Raw genomic sequence first — 16,467 nt, 5'->3', positions numbered from 1 at the left:
CTCAGATTATAAGATGAAGCTCAATTGGCTTTTGGAAAAGATAGAATGTGGCTCAAGGTCTAGAGTCCAGGCTAACATACTAAAAAGTGGGTGGAGATTTAGCGAAAAAAAAGACCGCTATAGAGTCTAACATCTCATCAAAATGCTAAGGTTCCCAAAGGCTATTGAGATCTATGCCAGGGGTTCGAAAATAACATAAACATCTAGAATTCAAAGATATTTGCTCCCTACAAATTCCACGCAGTATGATCTGAGGCCAGCGATTCGGATACTGTAGTACTGTCTATAAAAAGGCATTATGACACAGTCAAAATATTGTTCACTTATTGCATAGTACGGTCTACGAAAGACAGACAATCCTTGTCAAAAGAGGTCCATCTTACAACAAAAGTATATTAAAATTCTTAAATAAAAGATAAACAATCAGCCTAACAAAAAAATAGAATATTGATGTTAATCTAAGCATAAATAAGACCTTTGTTTACTAAATATAGAAATGTTCAAGTCGTCACTTATATTGTTGTCTATTGTCCTTACAGGATTGATAGCCGATTCAGAAATATCACTGGAAAGTTAGGGTACTTGCCATGAGTGAAGAAAAAATGCAGAATTTATTCTTTGAATCTGGGCGCTGAGTAGACCCGGACGACCATGGGTCTGCGATCTGACTTATAGTAGATCTAATCTTAAATCCAAAAATAGGTATGATCTTGACTGGCTCATATCTAGGTAAAATTATATTTGTGTATCACTATTATATTTTTTTGGGGTCGATAATGTACCCTATTGACTAGAGTTTGAGGAATACTAGGGGTATAAATCTAGATATGTATAGAAAGTTTTAAGGTTTAATCTATTTATACTAATTCTCTTTTAAATTTAAACCCTGGGTTATTTATTTTAATGCGAGAAAAAAGAGTTGAATAGTTTTTATATTTCTGTGAGGTTTAATATATATATGGAATTTATCTGATTGATACTGTAGTATAGAGATATTCAGAATCTTCTTTACTGTTATGTATCTGGGCTTACTCTAGTTGTATTATTATTGACTGTGTTGAGGAACGATATAATGATAGAATTACATAGAGGTTTCTTAAGGGTAATTATTAACGATATACTAAGATTACTGAAGGGATTAAGTACAATAATAGTAGAATATAATTAAAATAAGAGATATATTTTGAAATGTTATAATACTTTAAGTATGATTACCTTACTGATTCTTTTAGTGTAATTAGAGTAACTTAAATTAAAGAACTATGTTAAGATATAGTTATTCTTAAAATTGGTTTAACTAATAAATAGATGATGATTGTTTATTTACCTTATAAGTAATCATAATTGATGTTTTTGATATAATTGATGTTTAGATATAATCACAGTGGAGCTGTTATTACGCTGGGTAGTGGTGTAATTAAGAACCGAGTAATCATAAAATTCTTTCCTTATCCTTGGATAATCAATCATCTGCTGCCCCCCCCTCCCCCGCGATGTTATTGGTGTGGTTGAACGTGGTGGTGGTGTAATTAAGAAAGAGTAATCATGATGCTCTTTCGCTTTAATACTAGGGTTGAGATGAGTTAGGATGACTACATTATAAACTCACACATTTATGATTTGTAGCTGCACAGTAATTATGATCTCTATCAGTGATTAGAGGACCTAACATTGCTTATCCTTTATAATATGCATAGTGGCAGTGGGATAAAACTTTTAATGTCTGTACGCTATTGGGAGAATTTGTGTCTTGTCTAGGGGCCTGTGATGGTTATTTGTCTTTGGTTTTGTTCCCGCATGCTCTTTGGCCCGCGGCTACCTTTGAGATCCTTCTGAAAATCTAGCACAACGCTAACAATGCTGCCGCTACTATGCTGAGTCATTGCAAATTGAAGTGGGGTCTTGTGATCGTAATCATGATTACTGTGCGGCTTACTTCATGACCCATAGATAGGTCAATTTGTAAGCATAAGCGCTTTTCCAAAGTATCATCATACCACTCCATTATTGCTCAGATGTAATCAACCAGCTTAGTGTAGAGATTGTGACCTAAGCATTCTTTCACGAATATAATATTTAGATTTTGAAATTTGACACAGTCTGCCAAACACATCTTAAGATAGTGCCTGCCAGTCCACCTAGGATATTAGCGGGAATATTGATGTTCATTGGCGGAGCGCTACAGTATTCAAAATCTTCCAAGAGAACTGATTGATACACTCGGAGGCAAAACCGGTGTCAGGGTCTTACACTCTTTCATTATTTCCTAAAATCTATATTAAGAAGAGCTAAACCACTTTTAAACTAAGTTCTACATAATTCTGATTTATGATATAACATATAATATTATACTAAATAGATATATACAAATTTTTATATTTAGATTTTAATAGACTATATAACTATCTAAACTCTTTAATAAATATTCTTTATTAACTATTCTAAATTAATATAAATTTAAACTTAATAGTTTAAAGTATTAATTATCTTTAAAAAAACTAGATTTATATATTATCTAGAATTATTAATTATTAATATATTAATATTTAACTTCTTTATTAACTATCTAATTAATATTATAGAAAATAATAATATATTAAAATAATTAATATCTAAAATCTTCTTCTATAACTATATATAATTCTTTATTAAATTAACAATTTCTATACTGTAATTCTGCTATTTCTATATAAAAGCAAGATTATTTATACTGATCAATATGTCTAGATACTCTCTATCTAATACTCTTTTTTTATTTCTATTACTTATATATCTAGCTCTTTAGCCTCTTTCTATCAGCCTTGATTCCAGTATATTAATACTAGGTTGGCCATGCTGCTCAGTATGTAAGGATGTTCCCCATCTAGCACCTTTAAACTTGTCTCCATCACTTGTACAAACAGCTCTTCAGTCTCTTTCCATTGGCCTTGCTTCTGGTACGTCGATGTGTTACAAAACCAACATATGCAAGGCTAAGGACAGATTAGGACGACCTAGACTACTTCAGGGTAAACGTCTATTAAAGCAGCTAATATTATGGTTAATCAATTATTATGATTATATATAGCCTGTTTGCTACTTACATAGAATTATATATTATATAAGCATCTATACTTAGATATATAATAAAAATGTAGAAAAAGTATAAAAAAGATAAGAGAATAATTAGATATATAATTTATATATAAATAGATTATAAAAATATTATAAAGATAATATCTATATAAATATATTTATTTCTATATATCTAGTTTATTTTAGTATAGTTCTTTAATATAAGTTATTATAATTATTATTATTAATTATATTATAAAGATTAATAAAATAATCTTATTTAAAATATTATAATATTTCAAAATATCACTTTTATTTTAATTATATTTTATCTTTATCTTTATCTTTTAATAATCTTTATATTTCATTATTAATTATCTTTAAGAAACCTCTATATAGTTTAATATATTATATTATTTTTTAATATAGTCAATAATAATTAGAATAAATCTTAATATATAATAAAAGAATTATTATCTTAATTTTAAAAAATAATATAAAATAAATACTATTAAGTAGAGCTAATTACTATATTAAAAAAATTTTACTTTAATAAAATTATTAATTATAATAGATAATAATATAATTTTAATATCTAGTATTATTAAAAGATAGATATTCAATATTTAATCTATAATAATAATTAATTAATAATTATATAAATAGATTAGTTAATTAGAGAATATATTATATATAAAAATTAAGATTAATAAATTAACTCTATTTAAAGAAGATAGAATTAAGCTAAAGAATTATCTAGTATAAATATAGTTATATTTTTCTATCAACTCATATTTACTATATAAAGAACTAAACAAAGTCTTAATAGCTTTAATATTTTTAAAAAAAAAAGCTATAGATTGATTTAAATTCTATATATAAATATAATTTAAAATAACTTTAGACAATAAAAAAAATAAAATTAATAAGATCTTTATAGACTATAATATATTTATTAAGAAAATCAAATTAATTTTTAAAAAAATTAATAAAAAAAATAATATAGCTTAAAAAATTTAATATTTAAAATAGATTATATTAGTCTTAGATTATATATTAAAATTTTATCAAATTAACTCTTATCTTAGATAGAATAATAAGATTAAAGCAGATTAATTCTATTAAAAATTAAAAGATAATATTAAAGATGAAATAACTAAGATATCAATAAGACTAAACAATCTTATAGATATAATTAATATAATAATTAAACTTGATAATAAGCTTTATAAATAATATATAAAAAAAAAATATAATAGAAACTAAAATAGTGATAAGAAATTATATTATTATAAAAAAAAGAAAAATCTATATAAATCTTAATTTATGAAACTTAATACTATTTAAAAATAGTTAAAAACAAAATTTAATAAATTAAAGATAAAATATTATAATTATAGAAAGATGGACCACTTTAGGAGAAAGTATAGAATTAAATTATAAGAATAATAATTAAATGTAATAAATAAGAAAGATAAAGAGTCTTATTTAGAATATAATAATAATAATATAGAATAATACAAATTAAGAGATATTAAAGAGTTTCTAAAAATAAATAAAATCTTAAAAAACTAAAAATAATAATAATATAAAGAGATAAACTAAATTAAAAAGATAGAAAATTAATTAAATAAAGCTTTAAATAATATTAAAAGTTCAAAAATAGCTAATAAAGAGAAAAAAAAGTAGAAACTTTATAAAGTTTAAATACATTTTAAGAATAAATATAAAGCTAAATATAGAATAATCTTTAAAAAAAAAATTATTTAAAGTATAGATTATTATATTAAACCTTTTATATAATAGATTTATATATAATCTATAAAAAAATAAAAAAAGATTAAAACTACTTTCTAAGAAAGAGAAAGTAAATAAAGATATTAAACTATAAATAAAAATTAATATAAAAATAGAATACTATTAACCTTTTAAAAAAAAATAATATAACTTAATAAAGTTAAAAATTTTAAAAAAATTCATAATCTTAAAATAAATAGAAAAGATAATAATTTTAAAGATAGATTTATAAAAATCTAAATAAATAACTATATTTAACTATCTTATAATAAAGATCTAAAGAATTAGCTATATATCTATATTAATTATAATTTCACTAGGATTAAAAGAATATAATACATCATAATATTATAATATAAGAAAAAAAAAAGAATAAGTATTATAAAATAAATAAAAAAATAAAAATATTAGATAATATAATATAATTATTTATAACTTAAAAAATATTTAAAGTATTAAATATTATTATAGAAAATCTACTATAATAATAAATATATAACATATATAGTTTTAATTTATAATTAATAAATATATATTTAATATCTTTAAATCTATTTATAAGATTACTTTTAAAATCTATATTCTTTTATAATTTATTTTTAATTTAGTCTTTAAAAGAACTTTTTATAAACTTTAAAAATTAATAATAGATATTTATTAATCTATATTTAACTTTTTTTTAAGTTATTTAATTAATATAAATATTAAAAGAAAAATATTAAAATATAATTTATCTAAATTAATATACATCTTTTTAACTTTAAATAATTTAAGATTTTTTATAGTATAAATAATAAAATTCTAATTTAATAAGCTATATATTTATAAAAAATAGAAATATAATTATATATATTACTATCTCTCTTTTTATATCAATAATTATAATATTATTTTTAATATATTTATAAAAGTTATTTTTTATATAATATATCTATAGAGATTCTATATAAATCAATATTAAAAAATAATCTAATAAAAATATCTAATTCTTTTTAAATAATTTATTTAAAAGCTATTTTAATATTTTATAATAATAATTATATAAAAAAATAAAAATATATAGTATTTAATTACTATTTAAAATAATAATTTAAGAGAATATATTATATAAAAGATATTTAATATAATTAGATTAATTTCAAATTTTTAAAATTCTTTAGATTAAGATTATTTAGAGTTATTAATCTTAATCTATATATTAATCTTAAATTTAGAAATTCTTTAAATTAGGATTATTCAGAGTTATTAATTTTAATCTATATGTTAATCTTAAATTTAGAAATTTTTCATCATTATTTCTATAGGTAGTATTCCCATAGATCTTAGCAGTATCTTTTTTAATTAAGCTTAGTGCTGGGTAGCTTTTATATGGACACCTGTTGGGATTCCACGCAAACTAGTATTAGAATAATGTGAGACTCTATATATTATAAGAGATCTATAATCTTTTAGTATCTTTGAAATATCTTTAAAGGATCTTATAATGCTACTACTAAGACATTAACTAGCTGAAACACTATATAATCTATATCTATAGCTATATATACTACAGGTTAATAATCAGTCTATATCTAAACAAACCCTATGTTTGACCAGTAAATCCCAATATTTGCCTGCTTTCCAGTAACCATCTCACATAAAGCTACATTAATAGCTTCTAGCTCTGTTTAAATTATCTAAAAAAATCTATATTAAGATAATTTAAATTAAAGGTATAGCTATAAATTAATTATATATAGAGAAAATTATATTTAATAAGTATTTAATATATATCAGTATAATAAACTATAATTAATATCATCTTTATAATATAATTATAATATAAACTATTAAATATATACTTCTTAACTATATAGCTCTTAATAACTTATAATATTCAATATAGTAGAATAATAAATCAGAATATAGCTTCTCTAATAATATAAAAATCTTTTTATATAATTAAAAATATATATATAAAATAGTTTAGTTTATTCTTAAATTAAGGTTTATTTTCTATTTTATAGATAAATCAGGGCTGTTTTTACCATCTATATCTATTAAATCTATATTTAATAGATATATAATATAGATTATAATAGATTAACTATTTTTTGTTTTATCTTTTATTTCTTAGTCTTTTTTTTATTAAATATAGATCTAAGTAATAAAGAGATAGATATACAGTATAAGATTATTTAGAATAGAATTATATAATCTATTCTAAGTATTATATTAATTTAGAATTAAAAGGAATATAGTAAATTCTTATAGTAATATAAAACTACTAAATGTCTAAGATCTAATATATAAAGAATAAATAGAATAGAGAAAAAGAAAGAATTTATTATAAAAAAAGAATCATATAGAGCTATATAGAATTATAATAAAGAAAGAATATAATATATATATAATATTAATTGATAAAGTAAAAATAGGATTAATTAGATATATAAGAATATCTTAATTGATTAGTAAATCTTTTTAAGAAAAGCAGCCACATGGTTATAATATATAAAATAGATAATTAGACCTTAGATATTCTGTTATAATACCAAAAGAAAGCCTCTAGCATCAGTGTAGGAATATAACAACAACAACAACAACAATAATTAATAATTAGAATTAATAAATACATATCTAATAGGCTGTCATTTGGTTCGGTTCGGACCGAACCAAAACCGATCTGAAACCCGAATGGTCCAGTTCTGGTCCTATATACAGCGAACTAATATGGTTCGGTTCACTAAGTCCAGAACCATATAGTTTTTTAGGGCCTATTTGGGTCTAATTCGATTTAGATTTTCAATTCAGTTTTATCTGAATATCTGAATACCAGTAAATTATCATTAATAATACTAATAATTTAAAGTTAACTCTAATTCTTTATAATTTTTACTAATTATATAATTATTTCCAAAGCAGCTTTTTATAAATTAAATTCTTATTTTTTGAATTAGAACTTTATTTTAAATATTTTTATAAATATTATAATGAATTCTTAATATTTAAATTATAATCTAAGAATTATCTAGATAATAATAATACTTTTTTTATTTTTTATATATATTTTTTTAAATTATATTATATAGTATATTTAATAAAAAAAATATATATATTTCTATATCTATTTTATAGTATTCATTATTATTTATTTATTTTTTAATATATCTTAATAATCAGATAGAAAATTATAATTTAAATAATTAATTATAATTTTTATATTATTTATTTATTAAATTCACTAAAATTTAGAGAGATTTTAATATATTTTTAAGGATAAAATCTAACTATAATTAAAAATTCTTTTATATAGTTCAGTTATTTAAATAAAAACTGGATTAGACTCAGATTAATCTAATTATAATTAGTAATTCTTCTTTAATATAGTTTAATTTCAGTTTAAAGAGTTAGAACTATTCAATTTTCAGTTCTGGTTCCAATATTAGAGATTAAACCGAACCAACCCACTTTTAGGTTTGATTCAGAAACTCAGGACCAGAACCAAACCAAATGACAGCCTAATATCTAATATTTATATATAAATTATTCAAATTAAATAATAATTTATAATAATAATATATCTTTTAATATATCTAAATTATACTAATCTAGATTATATAATAAAATAAAAAATTCTATAAGAATTCAAAGACTATATAGAATTTCTTAGATAAAAAATCCTTAAGACTAAAATTTCTTATTAAAATCTAAAAAAAAAAAAATTTCCACTTATTAAATAGAAAATTTTAAATATTAGATAGAAAATCCTAAATAGAAAATTAATTATACAAAAACTTTTTATCTAGAACAATCTTCTCTACTGAAACTTTTCACATGGGAAATCTTATATTTCCCATACACAAGTGGGACAAAAATTTCCCTTCCCACTTCGTTTCAGCGAAACCGTCCCGTTTTCGCGGCCACCCTAGTATTAATAATATAGATATATCAATTGTATTTATAGTTGTTCATAACCATACATTTGCCTTATAGAATAATTGAGAAGGTGAAGAGCAGATTATAGTGATACAGCGGGAAGATATACAATGACGAGTAGGTGTCGCCAACTCCAGACCACATCTGTTTCTGCATTCCGAGCGACTATCCAGAGTGGATAGGTGTCTTGCCATATGTTAGATGGGCCAAGAATCAAACGTAGTCTCCATATGCACTGATTTGACGATACGCATGGGGATTTCGTCGTGACGCCTTTCGACGGCAATGGATTCACAGCTAGTATCGCATCTCGCCAGTGTGCTGTCCCTGTTCCTTCGTCCCGAATGCGGATAATTTCCACCAACCTCATTTCGATCACCAGCAAATGGCAGTTGATCAGTTTCCCTGGACAATATGCCTACTGACCGCCTGGAATTGAATCCCGGTATACTGAACGTCTGGCCAGACCTTTCCTTACCACAAGCCCACACCACGAACTTTGGGAGAATAGGAATCGACCCGGCAAGAATGACTGTAGAAATTTCTGCAATCCTACAGGAATAGCTTCCAGTCAGCAGGGATCCGGTCATAACTTAGCGAAGATTTCGATCTCACGTACGCCCAGAGCCCGACCGGTTCAATTCCCCAGGAAAAATCTTGGGTATGAGTCAGTTGGATACTATAGACCAGTCGGATGATACTGCTTGCAGAAGCGCTAGCAAGTCCGGTCAGCATTCCAATGGTTGCCAGATGTTTTCACGCGGCCCGAGGGGAAGAGGTTAAGGTTGGAAGACCACGTACAATATGCCAGATCCAAATGCAGCGCTGACTATGAGTTTGCTCTTCACAGGTAACTGCAACTGCCATACTGCAAATACCGGCAGTATTAATATGGTCACGTCAGAGACAATATTGATGACCGACGAAGCTATGATCGAACTGGTGGAGGAGATACAGTGGCCTGGTAGTTCCGGATCCCAGAGCTTCGCGCGCGGAATACAGCTGAGACCAAGAGCTAGGGCCAAAGAAAGATAACAGCAGATGTTTCCTCCAATCAGGACTTGTGTAAGCCAGTAAATCAAAGTTGTGCGGCTCACGACAAAGATTCGATTCAGTTGAAACAACACCGAGAGCTTTGCCATTAACATGACTGGACAGTAGATGACCTCGATGACATTGGAAAGCTGTCAACTAGTCAGCTGGATGCGTCATCGGGCTAGGGAAAATGTATGAAGATGGTTGAGAGCCCAACATACATTGAGAATTTGCTGAAGCTGCTCGATGGTTAGATTCCATTGATGAGTCCCTTGTCCTGAACGACCGCTGTCTACCAATACTGCTGAAAAAGCAACGAGGCCGGCGCCAGAGGAAATTAAGAGGTAGTCTTCAACCTGCATGTCTCGCAGTATATAGACCTTGGTGAAGACGCGCAACAGGAGAGCTAGCATCGTGAATGTGAGGCCCACCGCCACCGTGAGGACCGTATAGTGTTGTAACGAGTAAGGGTTCCGGAAGTTGCTGGCATATCCTGGAGGCGGGCTCAAAGCAGCCATGGCCTCAGATCCCGGCGCTACCATTGTGAATATCTTTCGAATAAACATTAGTGGTGGATATATCATGAGTATAGACTGCAACACACTCACAATTTATAATTGCACCAAGAGAGTAATGACCGCATCACAAAGATACCAGCTTACCGTGCTCATTCGGTCTATTGAAGTTTGTTTAGCAAGATATCATTAGCTTTATGCGTGACCCATTCCTATGGCGAATGAATTCCCATTATTAACCTCCACTTGATAGCACATACAGTATTTGTTTCCATTGGTGACCCCACTGATGGTCCAGAACTCGGTTTCGGAAGCCGACCTCAACCAGAGCTGATTGCGCGTTACGTCTTTCTCCGTATAATATTCAGCGGATCCCTCCCTTGCTATTGAACATCGAAGAAGCTCACCGAAGCTACGCACAATTTTCTGTTTTAGATTTGTTGTAAACTAAGGCTTGATCAATTACATGGCAAGAGCTACAATAGTGGAATTCCATCAATCTGATGGTTTTACTGTGTATATCAACCCTCAGTTTTCTTCGGAGTAAAGAAAGAAGAAACAATTACCATCTAAAATGAAAACAATATTAGCTGTCTGTCTTTCACTTCCGTAGTTTGCATGGCGCGATCGCAGACTGATTGCATGCTCATCTCTAGGGTACCACACCTAATTGTATGTGTTGATATGGTGGGCAGTAACCCAATACGGACCTAACTGCCTGCTTAATCTTAGCTGCTTGGCAGGAATGCTCGCCGAAATGGAATGTGGGCGTGGAGGCTTTTTTCTCCGAAACGTTGTCCTCGGCGCGCAGAGATTTGATCAGGTGGCGTCTAGAAAATACAGTGGGTTGTCGATCTTCATTTTAATATCAACAGGTATGGGTTGGTGATCCTCTCAATCGGGCGTACCGGGGAGTATAATTACCAACCACGGAAATCACCTGGTATGGATCTGAGAAATAGTGCTACTCTATACGAAGTAGTGATCATCGACTACGATCTTCGACAAAGTTCGGGGCCTATTAACCAGGGTTTGACAGGGACTCTCCACTAGATCGTAGCAAATCATCGGGTGCTTCACAATTTCCTAAACACCCCACATTAGTGCTAGGAATGGAGTATGGTCGAACCCGCCCGGGCCAACTTCTCCGAGCAGGTTGACCCCGGAAATTGGGGGCTTGGGTCCACTACTAGTGCCATGCTTTTTATTCACTCAAAGTTTAAAATGATTATCAACAAGAATTAGTGAACCTTGTCTTAGCGATGACAAGCTTGAAGCTGGACTTTTCGAAAGCAGTGGTCATTTTGCGCAGCCCTAGTTCTGACTAGGTTCAAGAAATCGCTTTCTGCAAACCTTCCTTTGCGTCTACTATGTCCAATAAATGGGAACATGTGTCGTAATTGGTGGTAATCTATACTATTATTTCCTCACTATATAGAACCATTCAAACTCCTCACTTCGCATTTCGCATTTCCAACATTTCACGGAATATAGATTGTGTAAAGCCTTTTGATACCAAGTTATAGGCTGCCTAGGCGACTATCATACGTGAGGAAATACAGGTTTCGTTGCAGGGAAGGTAGGCATTGCGTGCTAAGCGCCATTTTTACTTGCTAACTAGTCGTTTCGATTTTCATTTTAGATTAGAGAGGGGTAGGGTTGTATAAGAGCCATATGATAGACCGATATGAACCCTTCCTACCCTGAAAGCAGATGGTTCATCGCACTTCGCACTCCACAATGAAAATCTAGTTTAATTGATGGAACAGCTGGAACTTAACCATGTTTAGATAAAAATACAGTGCAGTCTTTTCATTTGTTATTCCGATACCAAAAAATCCGTGCATTTTAATCTCGCAATACAAGCTCGCCTTATCTGTTGACATGGAAATACGCCTTACATATCACTTGCCGCGCGAAACGACTTCTCAGATTACAGCCCTCTATGGTAGTTGCTTCTCACTGCGAGGTGTTGCAAATTTGAGAACTGTGTGCAAGTCTTCACTGAAGATGACTATTTCTTTGTTTTAAGTAGGGTTTAAACTATATCTGTTAGGATATGAATGCCTGCAGATACCAAAATTTGAGTAAGTTGGGGAAGGAGAAGAAGGGTGTTTTGGATCGCCTACAGACGATTTCACTCTCAAGTGGATCATTCAATTTGACCAGTAAAACACACGTGTTGGTTATTTCCAGGTCCCACTGCTAAGCTCTAGGCTCAGAGCGGAATGAAACTGATTGGTGGCTTTGTCCTTATCTAAAAATGGATGCCTAATCAAAGGAAATGTAATCTGCCCTGAAGCCTTGGCAGTGGAGTAAGCGAACAATCATCATCTGTTTGTTGGTCAAACAGATTTCGAGAATGACTGTACCGGTCTGTCACACGCCACTTTCCCCTGGCACGGATCGGCAGGTGGCTTGTTGGCTATTTAGGCTTGTAAAGAGTAGTCACAAGTCTATTTCTGGACGATCAAAGAATCATCTCTTTTAACCTCATCAATTAACGCTTGTATAGGGGATCACCCAGTCAATTGTTCATTGATTATAAGCGCCTTGAGGTTACACAAATCCCATCAAATAATCAGCACACTACCATATTTCTTGAAAAGTGCAATATGAATATTTCTAAAGATAATATTAGCTTCATAAAACTTCATAATATCGCGCCATATCTCGTCCGATAAGAAATTAAGACATTGAACAGGATGAATACTAGGATTCTTACTCAACATATGATTATACTGATTATCAATAATTTCCAGATTCTAATTATCAACTCCACAGTTCATATAGATTAGAAATAAACAGAAAGTCTTTCTAGTTAATATATCTAGTCAAAACCAATTATCTAGAGTCAACCCTCGCCAATTTCTATATGAACCGCCACAGTCACATATAAAATCAACATTAGCGACTTTCTCATGATAACAACAAGGTTTTCCAATAACGATGCCATATCCGGCGTGATTTTTAAGCAAAGCGGCGTTTGAGTTAGTGTTACGCCTCAATATACATCAACTCCATTCGAAAATCAGTCAGAATAGATAGATAAATGCTTTTAGATAGCTTCAAATCTTTAAAATAAAAGAGAAAGTCCTCATCATCATCAATTTCTAAACCTTTTAAATCTAAAAGCGTATTAACGTCCCCATCATCCTCATATAGACGATTTTCAATCACTAAAGCATATATATTCTTCTTAATATTGTCAGGATCGGTGTACAGCACTAAATTATCAGCTTTATCATGAAAACAGATTGCTTAATCCACTAATAAGGTTATACTGAATTGTTCTAGATTCTCGACTTATAATGCTATACTAGAAAGGTTTATTGACGCCAGTATAAAAGGCATCAGAAAGAGCGATTCAGACATTTCTACAACACCAAAAAACATTAATTTGAGAGTTTTAGATAGTTTAATATAAAGTCAACTTGATTTATGCACCCCCCAGGGTGGCAGCCTGGGGGGGTGCGATTTGTTAGTATTGGCAAGGAGCGGTGAAAGACTTGAAAATTCTCATAATTCAAAGAAACGATCAATACTACTAGTAAATTATTAGAAAAGCTGATTACACGCCTTACTCAAAAAGAATTAGTGTGGGTGTACGCTGTAATATGTCGGGTGCACATATCAACTCCCTTCCAGAAAGGTAGGGCGTGTTTCCATATCAACTCGTGAAGAGTTGGAGTGCGAAATGCGAAATGCAAAGTGCGAAGTGCGACGAACCAGGCAAAGCTGGCTTGGGGGAATTTGCTTACGCTAAAGTGCTCCACTAGCGAATGGATAGACCTGGAACAGAATGCCTAGTGGTACTGCATTGCTGAAAGCAAAGCTTACTATCATTGCCTAACCAAATATGTGCTAGCGTCCCGCATAAACACTTCTAAACTGGCACAGAACAACACAAGCCGACTTGAAAGTACAAACCACCCAATCCAATATCTACTCTATCCACGTTTGCTCTCTCAACATTTCCTCAACGTTTCAGGGCCACAGCGGGCGGGGAGCACACGTCACTAGTTATCACATGATATACCGCGTGACGTATGTCACGCAATGCTTGAGTTGATATCGTAACAACTAGTCGTAATACAACTAGTGACGCGTGCTCCCCACCCGCTGTGGCCCTGAATCGTTGAAGGGCGGAGTCGTCAACTGGGAAAGGAAAAATGGAAACAGGAATGGCGCGGCGCAACAGCACACTCACGTGACTGTATTCCACGTGACAGTAAAGCACGTGAGGCTGCATCGAGTTGGGCCAATGAGAGAGCCGTCTGGGTGGTCTTGGCGCGAGATTTTGCAGGGCGACACGGCAAACGAGACAGCAGGCTTGGCACGTCCTCCCGCAGGATAGTATCCCTTCCTCTCCCTTCGGTCGTTTCAGGGCATTCCCATCCTCCAGCAGCTGAATTAATTTTTGTGGTGTCCGACCAGGGGGAGAAGAACCCCATTAGCGATAATAGATACGCATTGTATTCTGGAAGCGGATGACCTGCCATCGGATTAAGCCGTACTAGGCAGTAAGGTTCCAACGATCAAATTGTATTCTCGGTCCTTTCTCATGTTTACGTAGAAGTAGGTAATAGTGTTCTCAGTTAGCGCAAAATATGTTGGAACACCAATAAGGCTTGGATGACTAAAAAGCGTTGACTAGGGCAGATGGAAGTAGCACTTGATTTAATCCTGCTAGGAAGTTGGAAAAACACCTAAATCTCTAGAAATAACATCTCGCAATAATTTCCATGATTTTTTATCACGCTCAAATCTTAGGATGATTATTAATGTAGCGTATCAAATTATTTCGATATACATAATGTGCTCACTCAGACCTTTAATTCTTTACAATCTGTCCAACCCTACTCCGCCCAGACAACACTAGACAGTCCATTGGAGAGCCCAGGGTTCCCAACCTGCAGTTGCGCGACAAGCTTGCCTAATGCACCCGACTTCGGATCACGCTCGACAATTGCGACATCTGATGAAGCCTGGTTTCCGATAGCGAGCAGTGTGCCAGCCTTGTTAATCACGCATGTCCTTGGCGTCTTCCCATACGACGAAGTCAAGGTCTTGTACGTAGCATCATCCGTCCTAGATGTCTCGAGAAATGCTATTGAATCATTCGGCGGGAACGCTTGGTCATTACGTACCGAGACGTATATATCTTTGCCGCCCACGATGCGGATCTCAGCGATGGTCGCCGTGTTGGGTACGTCTTTGGGATAAGGCGTTACCTCGCCGGCATCTCGCAGGGCCAGACAGCCCTCGCTGTAAGTAGCTGTGTAGATACCAACAGTATTTGCTAATTCATTAGAAATGTATAGTATGGCGCTTTTCTCACTATTGCTGCCTGTAGTCCATGCGCCATGTCGCGGCCCATTTCCGCCCTTTACTTTGAATTGGCTGCATTCATGTAATTTACCCGTCGCCTTGTCGATCGCGTATATGTGAATTATGTCCATACCCAGATCAGGTGCGAGCACGTATGCTCCTGTCGGGTCCAAAAAGACCTCATGTGGATGCGGTGCGTCCTGGCGCGACGGGTCGGTCGCGGGTTCAGTGAGCACGTATTCAAAGGTTTGCAATGCCGTGGACCTGGGCGTGAGCGGGAGCTGAAATGTTGACACGGCTGATCCTTCGCTGCTAGAGTCAATATTTATCCAATCATATAGAGACGAAAAAGGACATACTAGTGCGCAATAGCCAAATATCTCCGATGACAATCACCTTCATAAATCACACTGGCAACACCACCAGGTAACGTCTCCGTCGTTGCCTCCTTAGTCAGTGCACTGGAGCCTTTATTTCTCGTGTCCACAACGAAGCTAGACAAGGTCCCATTGCCAGAATTGGCACTGGATCCGGATTCGTCGACGCAATAGAGCATGGCTGTCGCCGCGTCGTAGGTTAGCCAGCTGGGCATGCTGCCGCAGGCTTGTAGAGAGTTGGATTGAATGAGATGGCCACCAGATGCGTTTAGATTGAGGGTGAAAACGTGTCCATCGTAGTGGGAGACAAAAAGAGTTGACAATGCCGATGCGGCTGCAAACATAAAAGAGGAGCAGGCGGCGAGGTAAGAGAAGACAGCCATGATGAGTATGTTCATTGTCGAGAACGTAGCGCTTAATTGAATTCGTTAGTTCAGTCC

At 32.0% G+C, this 16,467-nt stretch overlaps 3 protein-coding genes across 3 annotated transcripts; all 3 read right to left on the bottom strand.

The window, feature by feature from the left end:
* Positions 1-2,795: 2,795 nt before the first annotated feature.
* On the bottom strand, positions 2,796-2,945 carry BGW36DRAFT_450833 (uncharacterized protein; the record flags this gene model as incomplete). Its single annotated transcript, XM_046221816.1, has 1 exon — positions 2,796-2,945. A coding segment is annotated over one exon (150 nt), but the record flags the coding sequence as incomplete, so codon positions are not given.
* A 6,315-nt stretch (positions 2,946-9,260) lies between these two features.
* On the bottom strand, positions 9,261-10,271 carry BGW36DRAFT_281749 (uncharacterized protein; the record flags this gene model as incomplete). The annotated part of the gene is made up of 4 exons (XM_046210220.1): positions 9,261-9,321; positions 9,389-9,484; positions 9,571-9,953; positions 10,026-10,271. Coding segments are annotated over 4 exons (786 nt in total), but the record flags the coding sequence as incomplete, so codon positions are not given.
* A 4,907-nt stretch (positions 10,272-15,178) lies between these two features.
* On the bottom strand, positions 15,179-16,371 carry BGW36DRAFT_296519 (Lactonase, 7-bladed beta-propeller-domain-containing protein; the record flags this gene model as incomplete). Its single annotated transcript, XM_046211279.1, has 2 exons — positions 15,179-15,959; positions 16,010-16,371. The coding sequence occupies 2 exons, from the start codon at positions 16,369-16,371 to the stop codon at positions 15,179-15,181; spliced, it is 1,143 nt and encodes a 380-aa protein (XP_046072707.1).
* Between the last annotated feature and the right edge of the window lie 96 nt (positions 16,372-16,467).

The sequence above is a fragment of the Talaromyces proteolyticus genome (assembly GCF_021365285.1).
Source record: "Talaromyces proteolyticus strain PMI_201 chromosome Unknown BGW36scaffold_6, whole genome shotgun sequence".
NCBI lineage: Eukaryota > Fungi > Ascomycota > Eurotiomycetes > Eurotiales > Trichocomaceae > Talaromyces > Talaromyces proteolyticus.
Note: the sequence above shows the minus strand (reverse complement) of the source record. Positions and strands in the feature narration are given on the sequence as shown.